The 18,333-nt window shown below is 42.3% G+C and overlaps 2 protein-coding genes across 3 annotated transcripts; both read left to right on the top strand.

Moving 5' to 3' along the window:
• The first annotated feature begins 6 nt into the window (after positions 1 to 6).
• Positions 7 to 12,101, top strand: CUNH5orf24 (chromosome unknown C5orf24 homolog). Of its 2 annotated transcripts, XM_057371320.1 has the most exons (3): positions 7 to 33; positions 7,442 to 7,871; positions 9,737 to 12,101. In XM_057371320.1, exons 2-3 carry the CDS (start codon positions 7,445 to 7,447, stop codon positions 9,775 to 9,777), a joined length of 468 nt encoding a protein of 155 aa, XP_057227303.1. In that variant the 5' UTR covers positions 7 to 33; positions 7,442 to 7,444; the 3' UTR covers positions 9,778 to 12,101. The 2 variants fall into 2 exon arrangements, with proteins under 2 accessions (XP_057227303.1, XP_057227302.1); XM_057371319.1 differs by having other exon boundaries at positions 7,442 to 12,101.
• A 2,981-nt stretch (positions 12,102 to 15,082) lies between these two features.
• TXNDC15 (thioredoxin domain containing 15) lies at positions 15,083 to 17,790 on the top strand. The gene is made up of 5 exons (XM_057371318.1): positions 15,083 to 15,192; positions 15,281 to 15,642; positions 16,172 to 16,335; positions 16,536 to 16,666; positions 17,366 to 17,790. The coding sequence occupies exons 1-5, from the start codon at positions 15,135 to 15,137 to the stop codon at positions 17,560 to 17,562; spliced, it is 912 nt and encodes a 303-aa protein (XP_057227301.1). The 5' UTR covers positions 15,083 to 15,134; the 3' UTR covers positions 17,563 to 17,790.
• Positions 17,791 to 18,333: the final 543 nt, after the last annotated feature.

Below are 18,333 nucleotides of genomic sequence, written 5' to 3'. Positions count from 1 at the left end.
CCGCCGCCGCCGCCGCCGCCCCGAGCCTCTCAGGTAGGTGCGGGTCGGGCCCGCGGGCCCCGGACCCTGCTCCGCGCGGTGGGAGGCGGCGGGCGGGCAAGATGGAGCCGCGGCCGGCGGGGGAGGGGAGCGGAGCGGAGCTCTCCTCTCGTCCCCRCTCCGCKCCCTCCGCTCCCTCTCTGACGCTGAGGGCGATCCCGCGGTCTCCTCGTCCCGGGGTGCGGTGCCCGGGCCCCGCGGGGTCGCCTGAGGGGAGCTGCGCCATCGCCGCCCGTCCCGCTGTCCCGCCCGGCCGAGCCCCGGGCCGCAGGATGGCCCCAGCCGTGCCCCCCGCACCACAGGACACACGCCAGGCCGCCCCTGGCGCGCTGTGCCCGGCTGCGGCCGGCTCTAGGGGAGCTGTGCCGCCCCTTTGTCCCTTCAGCCGGCCCTTGGCCGCTCCAGGTGGGGCTGGGCCCTCCTGCTCTGCAGCCTGCGGCCGGGAATTGTTCCTGCCCTGCAGCACCCACAGCTCCGTGCGTGGGGCTGGTGTGTGTGCGGGGCTGTTTGCTTAGCGCATATTCCCTTTGGCGGGGGGCAGCTGGATGTGTGCCTACGGTCCGTGGTTGTATCTCCCGACACACCTAAGTAGCGGATGTCTTCACTCACCTGCAAATCGGGGTACTTGGGGACCCTCACTGTGTCCCTTCTGTGCCTCTTTACGTTCTAACATAGTATGTGTCAGTGCTGTGTATTCTCGTGGATAGTTACTGATAGTTCAGTGCATTCTTGTTTGTGCATAGTCCTTCTGGGGTAATTAATTAGTGAATAGTTGCACCTTAAATTTGTGTGCAGTTGTTCCCAGATTAACAGTTATTTCGATCCATGTGGTTTTTATTTTCGTAAAATGAAAGGGTAGGAGGGGCAGTCTTAATATATTTCTTAAATTATTTCTATTTCAGTCTTCAGATGCCACARTTTCTCTTAGAATTCTGTGTGTGTGTTTCTGCATGCGTATCCTTCAGGTTTTAGATGCAACCTTAAATAAAAGAAGTCCTGAGTGTTTTTCCATTGACCATTGTTGAACAGATTCAACAAGTGTACTTAGTCTTTCTGCAGTCTCACASGAGGRTGCTGCCATGGCTGTGCTTRGGTGTGTGGACAGGCATCCAGAGCYTTCTGCACTAATCCTGTCACATAGAAACACTGTGAAAATGCACATCAGGAAGGAGATGCTTGATCCATCTCTTAAACTTAAAAGTCCTTTTGTGGGAGCAGACTAGGGAAAGAGGAGAAGGTAGGTGAGAACACCCACTGAGATGAATGAGCACCTCTTACCTCTCGGAGTTATTGTTCGGGACTGCAGCAAGGTCTGTTCCCTGGGGAGAAGAGCGGGTGGGCGAGAACACCCACAGAGATGAATAAGCATCTCCAGCTCCTCAAAGCGCTTGTTCTAGGCTATGGCAAGGACTGCTCCTTTTTATTTGGGAATAGCCCCTTGAGGTGAATGGACAATTCACAAATACTAATATTCTTTTCTTTATAAAGATCCACCTCTACCTACTCCATCATTCTTATGCATATTTGGTTTGCCTTGAAGTTTGGTAATTGTACAACCACAGAATAATGAGGGTGCAGTTTCAGCRTACTCTCCTAAGCCAGTCTGTCTGGCCTGATGGCTGCCTCCATTCTGTGCTGCTCTATCCCTAGCTTTGGGGTTTTTCTCCAACCTCCATTCCCTGTGTTGTGTTTGGAAGTTGTCAAGCCCATCATCCAGGTCTTCAAAGTCCACTAAGACCATCTTTTTGAGATCTGGGGTTTTTTTTTAAGTAACAGGACCAGGGCAGCCAATGGGTAATGTGGCTTAGGCTGACTTGGGACTGTGTGCTAATGGAAATGTGGGTTTCTGTTCCTCTCTTGCCCCAGTGCCCACACATTGTTGCTTTTGCTTTCTTGTTGGATTAGTTTTCACCTGGATCAGATCCCTGGTGTCGATTTGTCCTGCTCTTGCACAATAGTTAGTGCTGGCACAAGGAGTGGGAGAAAAGGGCAAGATTGTCCCATCAGAAAAAGGGCGGATTCAGAGTAGTTTCTATTGATTATGAAACCAAACTGTCAGTTGTGTCAGTGTAACTGGAGATACACAGGTAATTAAATTAGTGATGCTGTCTTCCTTGATTTTTGTGCAACTGTTAACCCTTTCAAGTTGTCCTGTTCATCATCATCATCATATATGATCTTAGTTTTGGTGTGGGAAGAAGTCAACTGACGTAGTGAAACTCTGCCCTTGGATATGGCTGACTTGGTTTTAAGGGTTAGAAAGCCTAACAATTGTTTGCCTGGTTTTGCAATCAAATAATGAATGAACCCTAAAAGTTCAGTTTACTTGACACGTAGCCTAGTGGTGCTTGCCAACAGCTACTCTGTGAGAGCAGCTGAGCTCTGTTTGTAATACAAAGGTGGTGCTTAGGCTTTGGAGAGCTTTGTTTCTCCAAGGGTGCCTGAGTCAAAAGACTTGAACTCCCGGGGGCACGGAGAYGCACCCAGGTTGCAGCTCTGGTGAGGAGCAGGAGGCACAGACCATGCTGAGGGAATGCTCCCACTCTGCTTGGCACGTCTGGGGAAGAGGAATTTGAACRGGGTGGGTGTTTCAGCTCCAAATAACTCTTAACTTCTATCAATCACGTAAGAAAATGACCCTGGGTCACCAGGGGAAGGACCATACTTSTAAGTTGTTGCATTGCTTGGGGAGCTCTTAATTTCTTAGTGGTTTTGCATGAAGAATAATTGAGAAGAACAGTTTGCAAAGTTATGTTGTCTCTTCAATTTGCAGTCTTCCATTGTCATGTCATAACTGTAGCAAGTCACTGCTGTAAAAAAATGATTTCTTGTATTTTGGCAGTTTTTAAAATGTTTTACCTGGTGTCAAGTGGTGAGATAAATCGTATTATACACTGACTTGCGGAAAGGGCTTCATAAGCACAGTGTGGAAAAACTGGTTATCAAGCTTCACAAGCAGATTAGATTTCAGTTGTAGGTTCAGGTGTTACAGTGTATGTTGTGCCACTGATAGAATTTAATACTTAGTATTTTTAAAATATTTACATTTATGTGAATACTCCCGGTAGGGTGCAGCTTTGTGAAAGCAAGCAGTTACAGGGTTTTAAAACTGGGTAAGGCACTACTTTAGCAAGAGTTAATGTATAGAAAAGGAACTGACAATAAAAGGGACATATGAAAAACATTTAAATTGATAGAATTAATTCTTCTCAGTGAGTCGTGAAAGGATTTCTCACACATGCTRTCCTAAGAGAGAAGAACAGAACTGACACCGTATTTCTGTTGTGGTCTTGAAAGGGAAAATATTCCTCCTGCTGCTGTTGCTGCTCAACCCCCCCTGCAAAGCAAAGGAGCTCTGTGGTGCACCCCAGGGCGGTGGAACTCGGCATAGAGCGTCCTTTATGAGAAATCCCRAACAGAGCCAGGCCTGTGCTCTGCTCCCGCCGCGTTCATTGGCAGCAGTGACCTTCAGAGAGCTGTGCACAAATGATACTTGTGGCTGCTTGTGTTGTTAAGTAGCGAGTCACATACTTTGTATGTGTTGGATGATAATGAAAATGCACTGCTACAGCCTCCCACAGCCCTATCTATACTGTGGAAACTATTGCAAGCTCAGCGGTGAAAAACCTCAGAAAAACGAGTGGGTGTTGTATACTAACCCTCATTAAAAGCAAAATTGTTCCAGTTGGCGAGAGGAGTTTACCATTCCTGGCATTCATCATTTGAAAACCTGTAATATAGATGGATTTAGAGTTTTGTGCAGTTTTGCTGTGATCCAGGTGCGTTTTAGCAGAAGTCAGAGGTGCTTGCTGAGTCAGGTCTGTTCTGGTGCTCACCAGGCCACAGAAGGCAGGCTGGGGTGGGTGAGAGCAGAGCAGTTGCTTATGCTGGAACTGATTATTCTGCTCAATGCAGATAATGTGTCTCACGTCCACTACTCAATATAAAATAGCTACTGAGCAAGTGCCTGTCTGGGCTTGTGAACTCCTCTGCTTATCAAAGATTTCGTCTTGTCTACACTGACAGTTAAATCCTGCCCATGAAAAAGGCAGGGTATGGTGTTTAAGGCAAAGATGGAATCATGTCACAGCCCAAGAGGGTGTTTTTGTGTAATATGATTTGAGTAGCTTTGATGTTAAATTTTTTTGTAGTGAACAGGTCATAAATGGGCATTTTTTGCAGGGTTTGGAGAGAGATGGGCCATAACAGTACCAGGAGCTGAGAGCTAGAGCTGTATRCTAAGCTCTGTTTAGGAATACAAGGAGAGGTCATGACCATGTCCAGACATTCCCTGTAACAAAGCTTTGTGGGTCCCAGCTGGATGGTCCTGTTTCTTTCTAGCAGTGGTGTAGCTTCCATGCTTTGTTGCATGAGAAGCTCTGGTGCTGCTTCTCTTTTCCCAAAGCCAGCCACTGCTTATCCAGTGCCTCCTCCTTTCCCCAGCATTTGTATAGATATAAATTACCAGGCACTAAAGGATCCATRCAGAAAATCCTCCACAGTCACTTTCCAGTGAATCTTTTTGAAATACAACTAAATTTCCTTGGTGTGGTGTCTCATCTTAACTATTTGTTTATACAGAGGCATTCAGCCAGTCAGTTGAATCAGTTTAAAAGCTGATTCAAGTAAACTGTTGCAAATATTTTTACGTGTCTATTTACAGGTTTAAAACCAGAAAGTTCTATCTTGTTGGAAACCTTTTTGAAGGGTTTTATTCAAGAATGATTGCATACAAAGTTGTATGTGTTTAGCTGTACAATTTAGCTAGAGTATAATTTTTAAATTGGCATAGCTTTGCATTTTCTACCAATTCTCTTTTATGCTGTATATCTCCCTGCCAAGAAACCTGCTTCCACTCTGCATATGGACTCGCTACATTCTTTTATTCCCTACTGTAATGTGAGTGAAGGAAAATTATGCTGGAGACTCCATGGTAGGGTAATTAAGCTCAATTACATACTTCCTTTTCAAAACTTTTCAAAAAAAGTCATAAATCAAAAAAGATAGAATAGGAACCTTGGCTACTACATGAAATTTGCATGGTTTGATGAAAAGTGGTGCAGAGAGCGGGGAAAAAGCATTAAAAGAATCCTATTGGCAGTCTTCCACTGAGATTGGGGGTTTTGTTAAGCTTCCTCTAGAAAGAAATTTTAAACAATTACTGATTTGTATGTCCTTCTTTGTTCATCCATTCTAGTGATACTGCTTATTGCCAGATGGAAGGTAAAGTATAATCAGCCAGGTCTGGTGTGTGAAGTCAGTGTTTGTCAGAGCTCTGAGTAGTATTGCAGTAGACACAAAGCACATGCATGTTGTAAGGAAGCTCCAGCATTTGTCAGCTACAGCAGAATATATTCACTGTCTAGGAGTACCTGTGATGGTTCTCCCCCCGAAAGATGGATGGAAAAATCCTGCCCTACCCCCYGTGTAATGACGAGAAGAAGCAGAGAATAAGAGTGTAACACAGGATTGAGTGGAWGCCTGGTTGGTCTCATGAGAAATACCAAGGGCCCCTGCTTTATTCAGTACCTTCTCCCAGCTCTGGTGTGTTCCTTGGATACTGGGCAGCTGAACTGATCCTTCTTTGTGGCAGYTGAGCTTGAAGCAGCTTTTTGGGGCCAAAGCCAGTATTCCTATGTCGAAATGAGTACTGAGACAAGAATGCTGCTCACCACTCCAAGTGTCTCTAGTGGATCAACAAACAGCTGAACAACCTTTCAAAGCTGCTGGGCTTTTACTCTCTCTGCAGCAAAAGAACATTATAGAACCCTCATGTTTGCAATTACATATAGTGAAAAATCTCAGGTATTTTTTGTGATATTGCAGGCACTTTTCTAGTGGGGTTAAAGAAAGGTAACATTTTTTTTTGACTGCTAACTGCAAAAAACCTTAAGCTTCCTTTTTATTGCTGCACAGAAACGTCTGTCTGGTCCCTTGACCCAAGCATATTTCCTTTGTCCTTTGCTAAGTGCAAGCTTGCAAACTATTGTTAGTTGTTTTGTTTGCTAGTTAACAGCTGCAATAACAGTGGTTTCACTTTTGTTCTGCTGTACTCTGTGCAATGCACCAGCATTGTAGCACTTGGAATATCTCTGCAAGAACATCTAATATTTAAACTATATTACTATCATAATTTCACTATTTGACATAAACCCACATTCATATATTTGCACAAGAGTAATGCACACTGCAGTGTGCATTTGACAAGCTGGGGTAGATTGAGTGTTCCAACAGGGAATGTATCCTTTGTAATCAGGAGAAAAGAGCATGGGGATTTACTCCAGAGTAAATAGACTGTCTGTGCTTTGTGCTTTCTCTCTGGCTGGCAGGAAACATTCATAACTGCCAAATAAATTCAGTAATCAATGGTGGAGTTTAAATTGTGTTGCTGTAGGTGATATTCCAGAGCTATTGCAGGGAAAAGATAATAAATCTTCCAKACCTTATCTACTTGAGAAATTTACCATGGGAAGAAATATTTGGTGTCTTAAGTGTGGCTGTGAGGCACAGAAATATTCTGAAGGGCCAGGTATTTATTGGCTTAATTTTGTCCTCAGCATGGCTAAATATTACTATCTTAAACTGAGTAGTTGCAGCTTATTTAAGTTRTAGAACCAATACAGTTGAATGGAAAATATAATTCCTTTGTTTCCCAGAGTTGCTGGCATTGTCAACAATATCACCATATCTCAAGTGGTTGGCATTGCCAACAGTTTGTACATGTCTCCTAACTAGGACAGCAGTGGCATTTCTGCAATCCAGCATCTTGCACTTCGTTACAGATTCATTTCATCCCTCTGCTTTCCCAACTATGGCACCATTGTCTTGCCAAATGCCTTATGTTTTTCTTTCTTTGACATTAATTGTAACATGAAATAACAAAACTGATTRGCACTTTATTCTTTTGCTGCAGTTAAGCAAACAAAAAAATCTTTAAAACCCTGTATCTACTGTACCAAGAGAGTGATAACATATCTTTCCTTGCCTTATAGCTGAGGTTAATCTTAAAGGTTAATGTTAAAACTAGAAAACTAAAATTGAGATGAGATTGGTTAAAACGGTTTTGTAATTGTAGATGAGCAAGTATTGTAGGTCTTGGTTGCTGAAATGCCATTGTTCAGTTTTTTAACTTACTTCTTCCCTAATTATACCTATGTGAATAATACATGGTTTAAACTGTCCTTTTTAACTATGCRTAAAGGTTGCTGTGCAGAACCTCAAGTGAAGGCTTAATAAAACTAATTTCAGAAGTAATTTACTGACATCAGTACTGTTTACTAAAAATAGACAAAGTCGTTCGGACTAATTTAGAGAGACGGAGTAAGCTTTTGAAGGTTTCTCTTTTGTGGAACGCTGCAGTATTATTATATATTGATACATATTTCCCTCTTATTTTTGATAGAAAATGATGCACCCTGTTGCCAGCAGTAATCCAGCTTTCTGTGGGACTGGCAAGAGCTCTTGCCTGAACGAAGACAATGTGAGGGCTGCGGATCAGTTTGACCTCTACGCCACACAGCAGAGCAAGTACAGCCACGCGGTCAGCCACAAACCCATTGCGTGCCAGAGACAAGACCCGCTGAACGAATCCCACTTGCAGACCACAAGTGGMAGGAATATAGAGACAAAAGATGAACTAAAGAAAAAGAAAAACCTCAACCGCTCCGGGAAACGTGGAAGGCCGTCAGGGACCACAAAGTCAGCAGGGTACCGAACCAGCACAGGTCGACCCCTGGGGACCACCAAAGCAGCTGGATTTAAGACAAGTCCAGGCAGACCCTTGGGTACAACTAAAGCAGCAGGATACAAAGTCAGCCCAGGCAGACCTCCAGGTAGCATTAAAGCTCTATCACGGCTTGCAAATCTAAATTATACTTGTGGCAGTGCAGCTTTTCCTTACCCTATGGTGCATAACAGAGGAGTACACGCTGCTGGTGAAACTAGCGGCAAAATCCAACAGCCTAATGAATGAGAGAATGASTAACTCCTTACTAATCTGCTTTATGCTGATTTTGGGCATGTTTCTTGAGTTTTCTTTTAATGTTTGCCTGAGTCCGAGTTTCTAGATTTTATTCCAGTAATGCCATAGCTTACGGGTGCAATTCATAACTTTTACAGAGTGTTGAGAAGGCTTTGGTTTAAAGGGGCTTTTGTTTGCTTTAACCATAATTTATAAGGAAGTCTGAAGTGATCCATTATGCCATGGTGTCAGTTCTTAAGTAATGTCCATGTCCCTAGTTTTAAGTTCAATTTCTCATAAATCTAGATGTGTGGTTATTCATTAAATAATTGAAATAAGGAGGACAGAAATTAGCTGGCTGATGGTTCATGTTGTGACCTGTCCCACAATAAGYAACTTAGCCAGTTAAGTTCTTACTTAATAAGAAAAATTGATAAAGTTGCAAACCACGTTTTCCACTTCTGCAGGACCTTCTACAGACCTCAGATAGACTTATAATAGACTTTAAAACTTAAACAAAAAAACCCCAATCTTTTTTTTTCTGAAGTGATTTCAAGTAGCTTTTATTTCTGTAGTTGGAGCATTAAGTGAATTTCAGCTAATGCTCAAAAAATGCTTTTGAAGATACTAAAGAGACCAGTGCATTACAGCTTCACAGCGCCTTACAAAGACAAGTTACTTTGCCTTTAGGTGAGAGCTGTTCTTTTAGTTACACTGGTACAGGATTCTGCTGGGTAATTTTGAAATGCCTAATAGTACATATACCAAACGACAAACAATTGTTTGAAATTTGAAATATTTTATAAGAAATTAAGTACTGTTCATTCTAGTTAGGCACTTGATTAATATTAAACAGTATGTTCTTAAATCTGTAAATAGCTATTTACTCTGGCTTTTGCCTTTCAATCTGTGCTTAGATGGCGACAGTTTAATAGCTTTTAAAGTAATAACCTATAATGTTTACAAATTAAACTTTTTAAATAGACACTGTTGCCAAATTTTTAGACTCAGTTTTGCCAGATATTCCTGGAAATACAGTTATTTCGTTGTTTGACACTTATACTATATTTAAGTTATGGAAGCTTATATATCTACCAAAGGATACCATTTTCATGATTTATAAAAGCAAACTGTATAGCTGATGCAAACAGGATGCAGTTTACTGCACTGCTAGACCCCAGATATAGAGTGATTCATCTATGCACACAAGCCAGAAAAAAAATGTTGGTTAACTATAAATACCTTTCTTGACTCGAACTAAAACCTCCCCTCCTCCCAAAAGAAATGTTCCATTTTTCAACTGGGTGTGTGTAATTTTTTTTAAGTGTGGGAGAATGTGTGAGTATGAGTGTGTAAAATACTTTCATCCAGACTTCAAAAAAAAAAAGGAATCAGTCCTCAATATTGCATATTGTTTGTTCTAAATTTGTTTTACTGAGACTAAAACAACTTTTTTTTTTTTAATCTGGAAGAAAGTTTATGTTTAAGTCATTTCACATATGACTTTATGATAAATTTTTAGCTTGAAATATCTGGGGAGGGGGATTGTATAGAGTTTGCAGATTTGGGGAAGARTAAAAATTTGGGTTAATTGAGCCTGTGCTGAATGGGTAATGATGCTGGTAATTTTTGTTAATATAAATGCTATTCTGGCCTGCTGTGATTTTGACTAGACCTCTTGATTTCTGTGATGACAACTTAAGAAACAGATGTCATGTTTCATACCTTTTTTATCAGGAAAAAAGCAGCAAGCCTTCAGGTGTTCCAGTGATGCCTAACACATATTGAGCTGGACTTTTGCTGTACTTTACAATAGGTGTGTTGAATTGTTTTGGGGGAACTGTGTATGCACTGGCAACTAAGACAATGAACCTCAACTTATACTGGATGGCTCCTTAGTCGATAGATGAACTAATGGCAGCTAAATTGCTACTAAGGAATAGTTTCTTCATGCTGAAGCTCTGAAATCCAGTTGTACATTCTGTTCCACAATAAACTCACAAGTCTGAAATTTCGCAGTCTTTCTCAGAAGATGTAACTTCTGACCCATGCAAAATGCTAACGTGAGTTCATTCACCCTCAGGATCTGTGTTCTATTGGCTGTTTTTAATCAGATGATTTTTCAACAAAAGACTGCTTTTAAGTTCTTTCCTGAACTCAGCTGGGCAAGCAGTCCTCTTCAGCTGAATGTATAACTGCAGGAGTGTCACACCTCGCTGGCAAGGAACGTGTTGCATGTCACCACTGTACCTTGGAGAAACTCCACTCCTTACCTCCTCCTGTTGATCCTGTTTGCTCCTGTCCGTTCCTCACTTGTGCATCCACTCAATGGTGCTGTGCTGTGTGTCAGGAGATAATGCAGATGTATTGCTGTTCTGATAGTATAATTTGTATTCAAGTATGCTGATGAAATAATGAAATCACCTAAGCAATTTCTGTTCATTATGGTGTTTATTAATTATATCAGATGAAATATAATCCCAGTAAAAACTAATTAATATTGTCAGTTGTGAAATGATGAGCATCAAGTAGAAAAGTGTTCAGAGAGCCTGCAATGGGCTACTTGGCATTCTAGATTTAGGAAGGAACCAGAAGTGCACTGCTGGCATTTCCTAATTCTGCTTTATTTTATATCTGACTARAGTTTACTGGTGCCATGCAGTGAGGGGAAGAAAAAAAGAGAAGAGATTCAAAGTGACTAGAAATGAAATTTTCAAATACTCTGTTCTTCCTATGTATACTCTGCAGAATACATTGTGCTTTTTTCAACACTTTTCTTTCCATGAGAAACACTGAAACAGCATGTTAATGCCTAAACTTTATTAGTACCAATGGGAAAACTGGCATTTTCCCCCATAGTATGAAAACATTACTTGTAAGGTAAATTGCTTATTTTATATTATATATCATAATTCAGCTATTCATAAGCTAAGATCACTGTTGTGTGTTAACACTGTTCAGAAGACCGACATGTCAAGTTTAGGTTTTAATAATTTCTTTTAAATATCAAGTTTCTAACGTCTTATTTATGCATAAATGAAATGTATTAGCTTGCTATTATTCCTTAATGATGCTATAAAGKTCACTGTTTAATATACATATAGTAACTACTATTCATTTTCTGATTAAATTTACTTAAACTTTAAAACCAAATAATTTTGCTACTATAAAGTCTTGCACTGGACAGATTCAAGATGCTAGCACCATATTTTGGCAGAAGAAAATCAGATACCATCAGAAGTGCTGACTTTAATATCAAAGATGGTATTTTTAAAATCAGCACTTAGCTTTGTCATTAAAGCAATGTTCTTTATATCTTGGATTTAGTTTAAAGTAATTGAAATAACTAGAGCCATTAAAGATCTCTCCTCTGAATGAATATATTTTCATTTTGTCTGAAGGATCTTAATGTTCAGTCAGGACAAAACCAAGCCTTGTTAGTAAAAAGTGATGTGTCTGTGAAAAGAATTACCTGGAACTACAATACACAGAGTAATTCAGATGAGAATTTTAACTCCCTCCCCCATTTTGAAGAGCTTTAAAAGGCAGAGCAATGTGAAGTCATTTGTGCAATGGTTTCATTAGCTGTGACTCTGCTGTTCTTTGTTATATGTATAATAATGTTTCACGCTACCCTTAGAGTTGACAGTTAAAACAGCTGATAACAATCATAAATACTTGGAACTTCAAACTTCATTTCTGATTACAAAAGAAGTTTATTCCTCTCTATTTTAATGCATATATTTTAACACCGCTTAAATATATTTATGACTTTAGTAGATACTAGACCTTTCTCCTTGTGACTTTTTTTCCAGATAGAAGAATCTGTATTCTAAAATTTGAACCACTTTCTGTTAGTTCAATCTTTCATCATTTGCTTTTCCACAGGTTTACTTTGGGGGTAACAGTAATCTGTTAAATAACTAGTATCAGCACCCTGTCCTCTGCTGTATAAAGCCTGATTAGATACTGTGTATGTTTTTATGTCCATGAACTTGAGCTACTCGTGTGCAATTATGTGTATGGGAATGGAGTAGTGTTCATGATCTGTATTTACATCATCATATGGATGTATATTTATTAATAAAGTTAATACTTTAAAACCTAACTTTTTACCCAGTTTCTTTTCTTTTTCATCTTTTAAATTTTGGCTGAAGATTCCCATTGACAGCATTACCTGCTTGTTACGGGCAAGTTACATATATTTGCATTAAGGCAAAAAGACTCTATGAGCATCATGGTATCAGGAAATAGAGGAATATTGCTTATTTTTTGATGAATTGAAAACAATGTGACAGTAACTTAATTGTTCTTGTCCTTTCACTCAAATAGGAGAGGAGGAAAGGAGTTATAGTAAACTGCTAACATTTTTCCTCTGTTGTACCTGGTAATCAATGGAATGGTGGTCATAATTCATTATTTTGTGATAAATGAAATATATTAATCCCTGTATTCCAGCAATATTCCAGTTTTTCTGTGTTGGTAKGGTGTGCTCTGTGCCACGCAACATTTTTTTTTCCCTATTTACTGAGGTTTTTCAGTACATTTGGGGAACAACAGGCAGTCCTACCTACCAGAGGCTGCAATCCAGATTCCCAGGCCTGCATCTTCCACTCRTTCTCCAGCAGCACCCTTTGTTTTCTTTTCCATTAACTTTCCAAGGCCTTCTATGCATCTGGAGTTGGAACATTACAAATGTCAGTTGCAGTTATTTAACAGACTTTTTAAATTTACCCAAAAAGGACATCTGATGCCTTGTTTGGGTGATTATTTTTTGGGTTTTTTTGCTTGGCCATTCTAATAATTTTAAATACTTGGCTTTCAAGGTGACTGGAGATGTTCAGAACAGAGTTCAACTGCAGTCTGCTGCATCCTGGTGTGAAAAACAGTCCCTGGATGTGATTGCATGAGCAATGTGGATTATTTTATTGGTTGTAAGGAAACCTTAATATTAAATATTACATCAGTCACWAATTGTATCAAATAAGAATACAGCCTTTTCAGCTATGTTGGAGGTTCCTTGACTGCTTCCATGGCTACTGTGTTCTTTGCCATGGAATGAATGGAAGGRTGGAAGCTGCAGGCAGTCTGTTCCCTCGAGGCACAGCTGGTGTGTGAGACCAGGTGTGGTTTCTGAAGACAGGACCAATTCAGGTTTTATTCATGCTGACAGTCCAGCAGTGTTGGGATATCAGCTACCAACTGGGTGTCTTCAAGGAGTCTTTAAAATAATTCTACCTTTTAATAATCTCGTTTATGTGTATGACAAGACACTAGGACTTGTTTAGGGACTAGATTGGCATTTTTATGCTTTTGGACCTCCTTGTTGTGAGCTCTTCAAGTAGCACATAGTATTAGTGATGTCATACCTGTTAAACATGGATTACTTACAGTCACTATAAAAATCCATACCATTTTGATTTGTATTACAGCAGGAAGGATTTTATGTTAGAATTAAATTAAGAGTAAAAAATTGATTTCAAGTTGAAAATGCTGCTTTGACTAAACTCAAACATAAGGACAACAGGGCAGCTAGTCTGCACTAGCTTGGATTCCCTTTGTGATTTTGCTTTCAGGCTTGCTYGGTATCAGCTGATCTAATTAAATATTTTCCCTCTATTTGCAAACGTCATGTTTTCTATTTTTAGACTATAATGTCCTCATTATTAGTGCTTATGCAAATTGGACTATGAAAGAAAAAGCTTCAAGTGAGAAAATAAATGCTGTAAAGGACAGAGTTGGAGAAGTATACCCGAGTAAAAATAAAGCCTAAAATCCAATTTCTGTAATAAACCTGACACCCATCTTCATTTATACACATATACTTGGGTTTTCCTGCCCTTTTCCAGTGTACATGSTTTATGTTTCCCAAGGTCATCACTATCAATTTTTGACACATTCAGATTTTTGGCAAAATCTCATTGCCAATGCTGCTGGCAGTTTTAAGGAAGCGTGTTTAAAGATACCAGCACTTAAAATATTGTGTTCATTTTGCAAATGCCCCAAATAGTTTGAGGCTTCTCTATTAAACTGAAATAAAATAAAAACTACTTCTATGACAGGAAGAATACTATTTCCTAAAAATAAATATGGGAGTATTTATCTTGCCTTTCTGCTTGGGACCTTTGGTTGGTAAGTTGCTGGACAAAAGGACACCTTTAGTTTGCCGTGTTTTACCCTTACCCTTAGCTTGCTGTGTATTAAGGCACAGTTTGTGGGAACAGCTCCCAAACAGGACCGTCCTTCCCTAACCAGGGTGGGAGAAGGCAAATCCCTCGTCAGGCAGCTGTGGCTGTGAGAAACCGCTGGTCACAGCAGCCCCTGAATCTACAACACTGCATTAGAACTGAACAGGCTTTGGGATGAGCTACAGGGTGCGTTTGTGTGCYCGCCGAAGCCATGGGATGGCACTTGCCTCGTCGCCAGAATTTTGGACCTGAACAGATTTAAATCAACAGTGAAACACCTCCAGCAGCACCAGCAGCCCGACACCTAGCCCGGGCAGCGGGTCCGATCACACCGTGCGGGCTCAGCCCTGCAAGGGTATGGTTCACAGAATCACTGGACGGTTTGGGTTGGAAGGAACCTTGAGCACATTGTTCCAGTTCCCTGCCATAGACAGGGGCACCTTCCACCATCCCAGGTTGCTCCAAACCCCGTCCGACCTGGCCTCGAGCACTTCTGGGGCAGCCACAGCTTCTCTGGGCAACCTGTGCCAGGGCCTCGTCACCCTCACAGAAAATTTTAGTACAGAATTTTTCCCTAATATCTAATCTAAACCATTCTCCCTTGTCCAGTCACTATATGCGCTTGCAAAGTTTTGTCCCACCCTTCCTGTAAATTCCCTTCAGGTACTGGGAGGCCGCAGTTAGGTCACCYGAAGCCTTCTCTTCTCCCGGCTGAACAATCCCAATTCAGGGCTCGTTGGAGCCGCGACAAAACCCGGTCAAACCCACCCGGTTTGTGTCTAACACGGGCGGGGCTGAGCCCCAATCCACACAATATCCACCCCGCCCCTTGGCCCGAGAGCTCCTCCCAGGGAAACACGAACAGCAGCGGAACTGGAAGTGTGCCGGGAYCCGGCGGAAGCGGTGGTTGTCCGGGGAGACGCGGCGGTGCCGCGGCCGGGCTGGGGATGAGGATGCGGCGGCTGCTGCTGGCGCTGGCCTGGCTCGGTGCAGCCCTTCCCGCAGGTGCGGCCGGGGGGCTCTGGGTGCGCGGTCGCGGGGCGGGCAGGGAGCGGGGCTGACCTTTCCCCTCTGTCGCCCTTTGTCCCCGCAGGGGCGGCTGCGGAGCGCGGTGCAGACAGYCCCGAGCCGGTGCGGTACCGCACGGCCGAGATGGCGGACGCGATGCTGGGCAGCGGATCCCCGGTCGAGCAGCCCGTGCTGCTGTCGGCGGTGCCGGCCGAGGCGAGCGGCGGCCCGGCGGGGGTTTGCGATGGGGCGGCCGCSGGCGATGCGTGCGGGAGCGGCCCCGCCGCCGCCCAGGCCCGGGAGCAGCCCCTGCTGGAGCCCGTGCTGCCCGCGCCCGCCGAGGAGCAGAACGGCACCGACAGCGCCAAGGCTCCCAAGGTSAACTGCGAGGAGAGGAACACGACGGGCATCGACCGCTTCACCCTGCAGATCCTCAACGTGTCCCAGGTACGCGGGTGGCCCGGTCACCGCCCGCTCTTGGAGTGAACGCGTGAGGGTGGCGGGTGATGCCCTCTCGGCCTCTTGCTTTCAGTGCTTGATTCGTGAATTTCCTTGTGTGACGTCCTCAGTTCTACCGCAGAAAAGACATGACTGGGCGAGGAGGCCTTTWGGGTCATTCTGAGCAGGGAAAGAATAGAGATAAGCTTGGTTCCCGTGCCTGTGTGTTATCTCTGTGCCTGCAGTGTMCTGCCAGCTTTCCTGCCCTGTGGACTGGTGTTTCTCTTGGATATCATTAATGGCAGTTAGGGCCAGCTCATTTCTTGTAAAGGTTATCTGTATGTATATTTTAAAGTAATAAACATTTAAAATAACCTTTAAGAAAGGTTATGTACAATTCTCCACCTGTTTTAAAAGGTGCACCTGCTTGATCAGTATTGCCAGGTATTGAATCAATTGCTGAATGCTGYATCCCTACAGAAAATTTAACTTGGTTAAATATGTAATWGTCTATGTTTGTTCTTGTKCTTTCTCCAAGGACCTGATGGAGTTCCTAAACCCAAACAGCAGTGACTGTACATTGGTCCTGTTCTACACACCGTGGTGCCGCTTTTCTGCCAGTCTGGCTCCTCATTTTAACTCTTTACCCCGAGCATTTCCAACTCTTCGCTTCCTGGCACTGGATGCATCCCAGCACAGCAGGTAACTCACACTCCCTGTGCTCTTCATGCAGTTTATTTCTGTTAGCTTTGAGTTTTAAAAAAAGGAGTAACTTTTTTATCCACATAAAAMGGCAATTTAATTTAGTGAAACTGACACTTTCTGTGTCTTGGTTGTCTTTATTTTTTTTCTATAGAAGATTTCATTTCCTTCATGCTTTGTATTTGCTTTATGTCCCCCAGTTTATCAACTAGATTTGGAACTGTGGCTGTACCAAATATCCTCCTTTTCCAAGGTGCTAAACCTATGGCTAGATTTAATCATACAGACAGAACACTGGAAACCCTGAAAGACTTCATCTTTAACCAAACAGGTGTGTAAATCAGCCCTGGTCTGTCAGTGGGAAGAACAGGCTGGCTCTAAGCTCCAAATGAGGCTTTCCTGTCCCTGTGTATGTACTTTAAAATGAATATGATAAAGACCCAGCAGTGGTTCATGTAATCAGGTGTTGCCATGAGCTGGATTTCAGCCAATGATGAGAGCAGACACTCAGCTTCCTGGGCTGCTATCACAGAGCAGGGGGACCATTGGGGTTTAGCTAGAGAGCTTGTCAGAAGGATGGAGCACATCTTTCTGCCCAAAGATTTAATTGAGAATGAAATAAATTTAACTCTTTTTGCCAGCCAGCTATCTCTCTTCTAATGCAAACTGAAGTGCTGTGCAGATTTACGTTTCCAGAAATGCTCAAAAATGAAATTCCTGAAAAAACCACTCAAAATTACATTTCTGTGCACTGAAAATGCCCCACAAACTTATCCAAGGCTGTGCTGTGGGAGGACAGAACAAGCCTTCTCCTGTTATGAAAATACACATAAAAATTACTAAATTTTTATATAAGCAAACCATTTTCTTGGTAGATGTTACTGTACAAGGACCATCTCACGAAAATTTTAAGTCTGCCTGTGCATGAGCCTTTAGTCTGCCTGTGCATGAGCCATGAACAAAGCTCCAGACAGAACCAGCTTCTCTGTATTTTGTGATTATGATGTTGATCAAGTGTTTCGTTTTTTAGGGATAGAAGCTAAAAGCGATGTGGCAGTGACAGAGGAGGACTGGGAAGGGCCCCTGCCAAGTGTTCTGACGAAGGGCATAGACTGGCTGCTCCTGTTCTCCRTGCTCTTCCTGGCCAGCTTTGTCATGTACGCCACCATTCGCACCGAGAGCATCCGTTGGCTCATCCCAGGACAAGAGCATGAACATCAGGAATAATCTCAGCTACTGCAACAGGGACAACATTTTCCACTTATTGGTAAAGTGGGAATTTCTATGGACTAGAAGTACCCAGGAATGAACTGTTSAATTTGTTGGTTGTAATTTATAATAATGACTAAAAATTGGCTTTATTTATCAGCTGCTGAATCTGTAACAAGCACATTTGTGGCGATTACAGTGGTAAGTGAACAAATATGAAAAAACATGAACTAAACTATTTATTAAGCTGCTCTGATTGAGTTATTTCTAGTGGATTTTAATGTAATTAGTGGTACAGTTCTAATTTGCTCTTCTGAAGAGCTCCCTGAGCTTTGTAGATCAGGGAAGAYTTTTACAGCACATTGGTCTGTGTGTGGCACTGCACACAGTGAAGGGAGGTGTTGGTGCATTACTTTGACTGTTGGTAAAATGAACTACGAAAATGTTTTAAATGATTTTTCACTCCCATGGAGGTGTCTGTTCCCACCTCTGGCACTGGGGTTCAGTGCTGGTTTTCTCATTCACTTTGCTCTGAGTTTTGACTTACTGGCAGTTCTTGATGAGATGTAGAGTCACTTCTCAAGTTCACCTCACTATTTCTGTGTGTGTATACAACTTATTTACCACATTCCTGTTGGATGAAATTGTGCTCATTGTCCTTTTTAAAAAATAAATCAGGTTTTTAGTGTAACCTTTTAAGTTGCTTTCTTTCAGAAGTTAAAACGTGCACAGCCCACATGCCTAAATTAGCAAGACCAGTCTTGATGTTTATTTAAATTTCTACTACCA

The sequence above is a fragment of the Malurus melanocephalus genome, unplaced genomic scaffold, assembly GCF_030028575.1.
Source record: "Malurus melanocephalus ecotype Western Australia unplaced genomic scaffold, MMel_1.1 scaffold_144, whole genome shotgun sequence".
Taxonomy (NCBI): domain Eukaryota; kingdom Metazoa; phylum Chordata; class Aves; order Passeriformes; family Maluridae; genus Malurus; species Malurus melanocephalus.
This window is presented reverse-complemented; position numbering and strand designations above follow the sequence as displayed.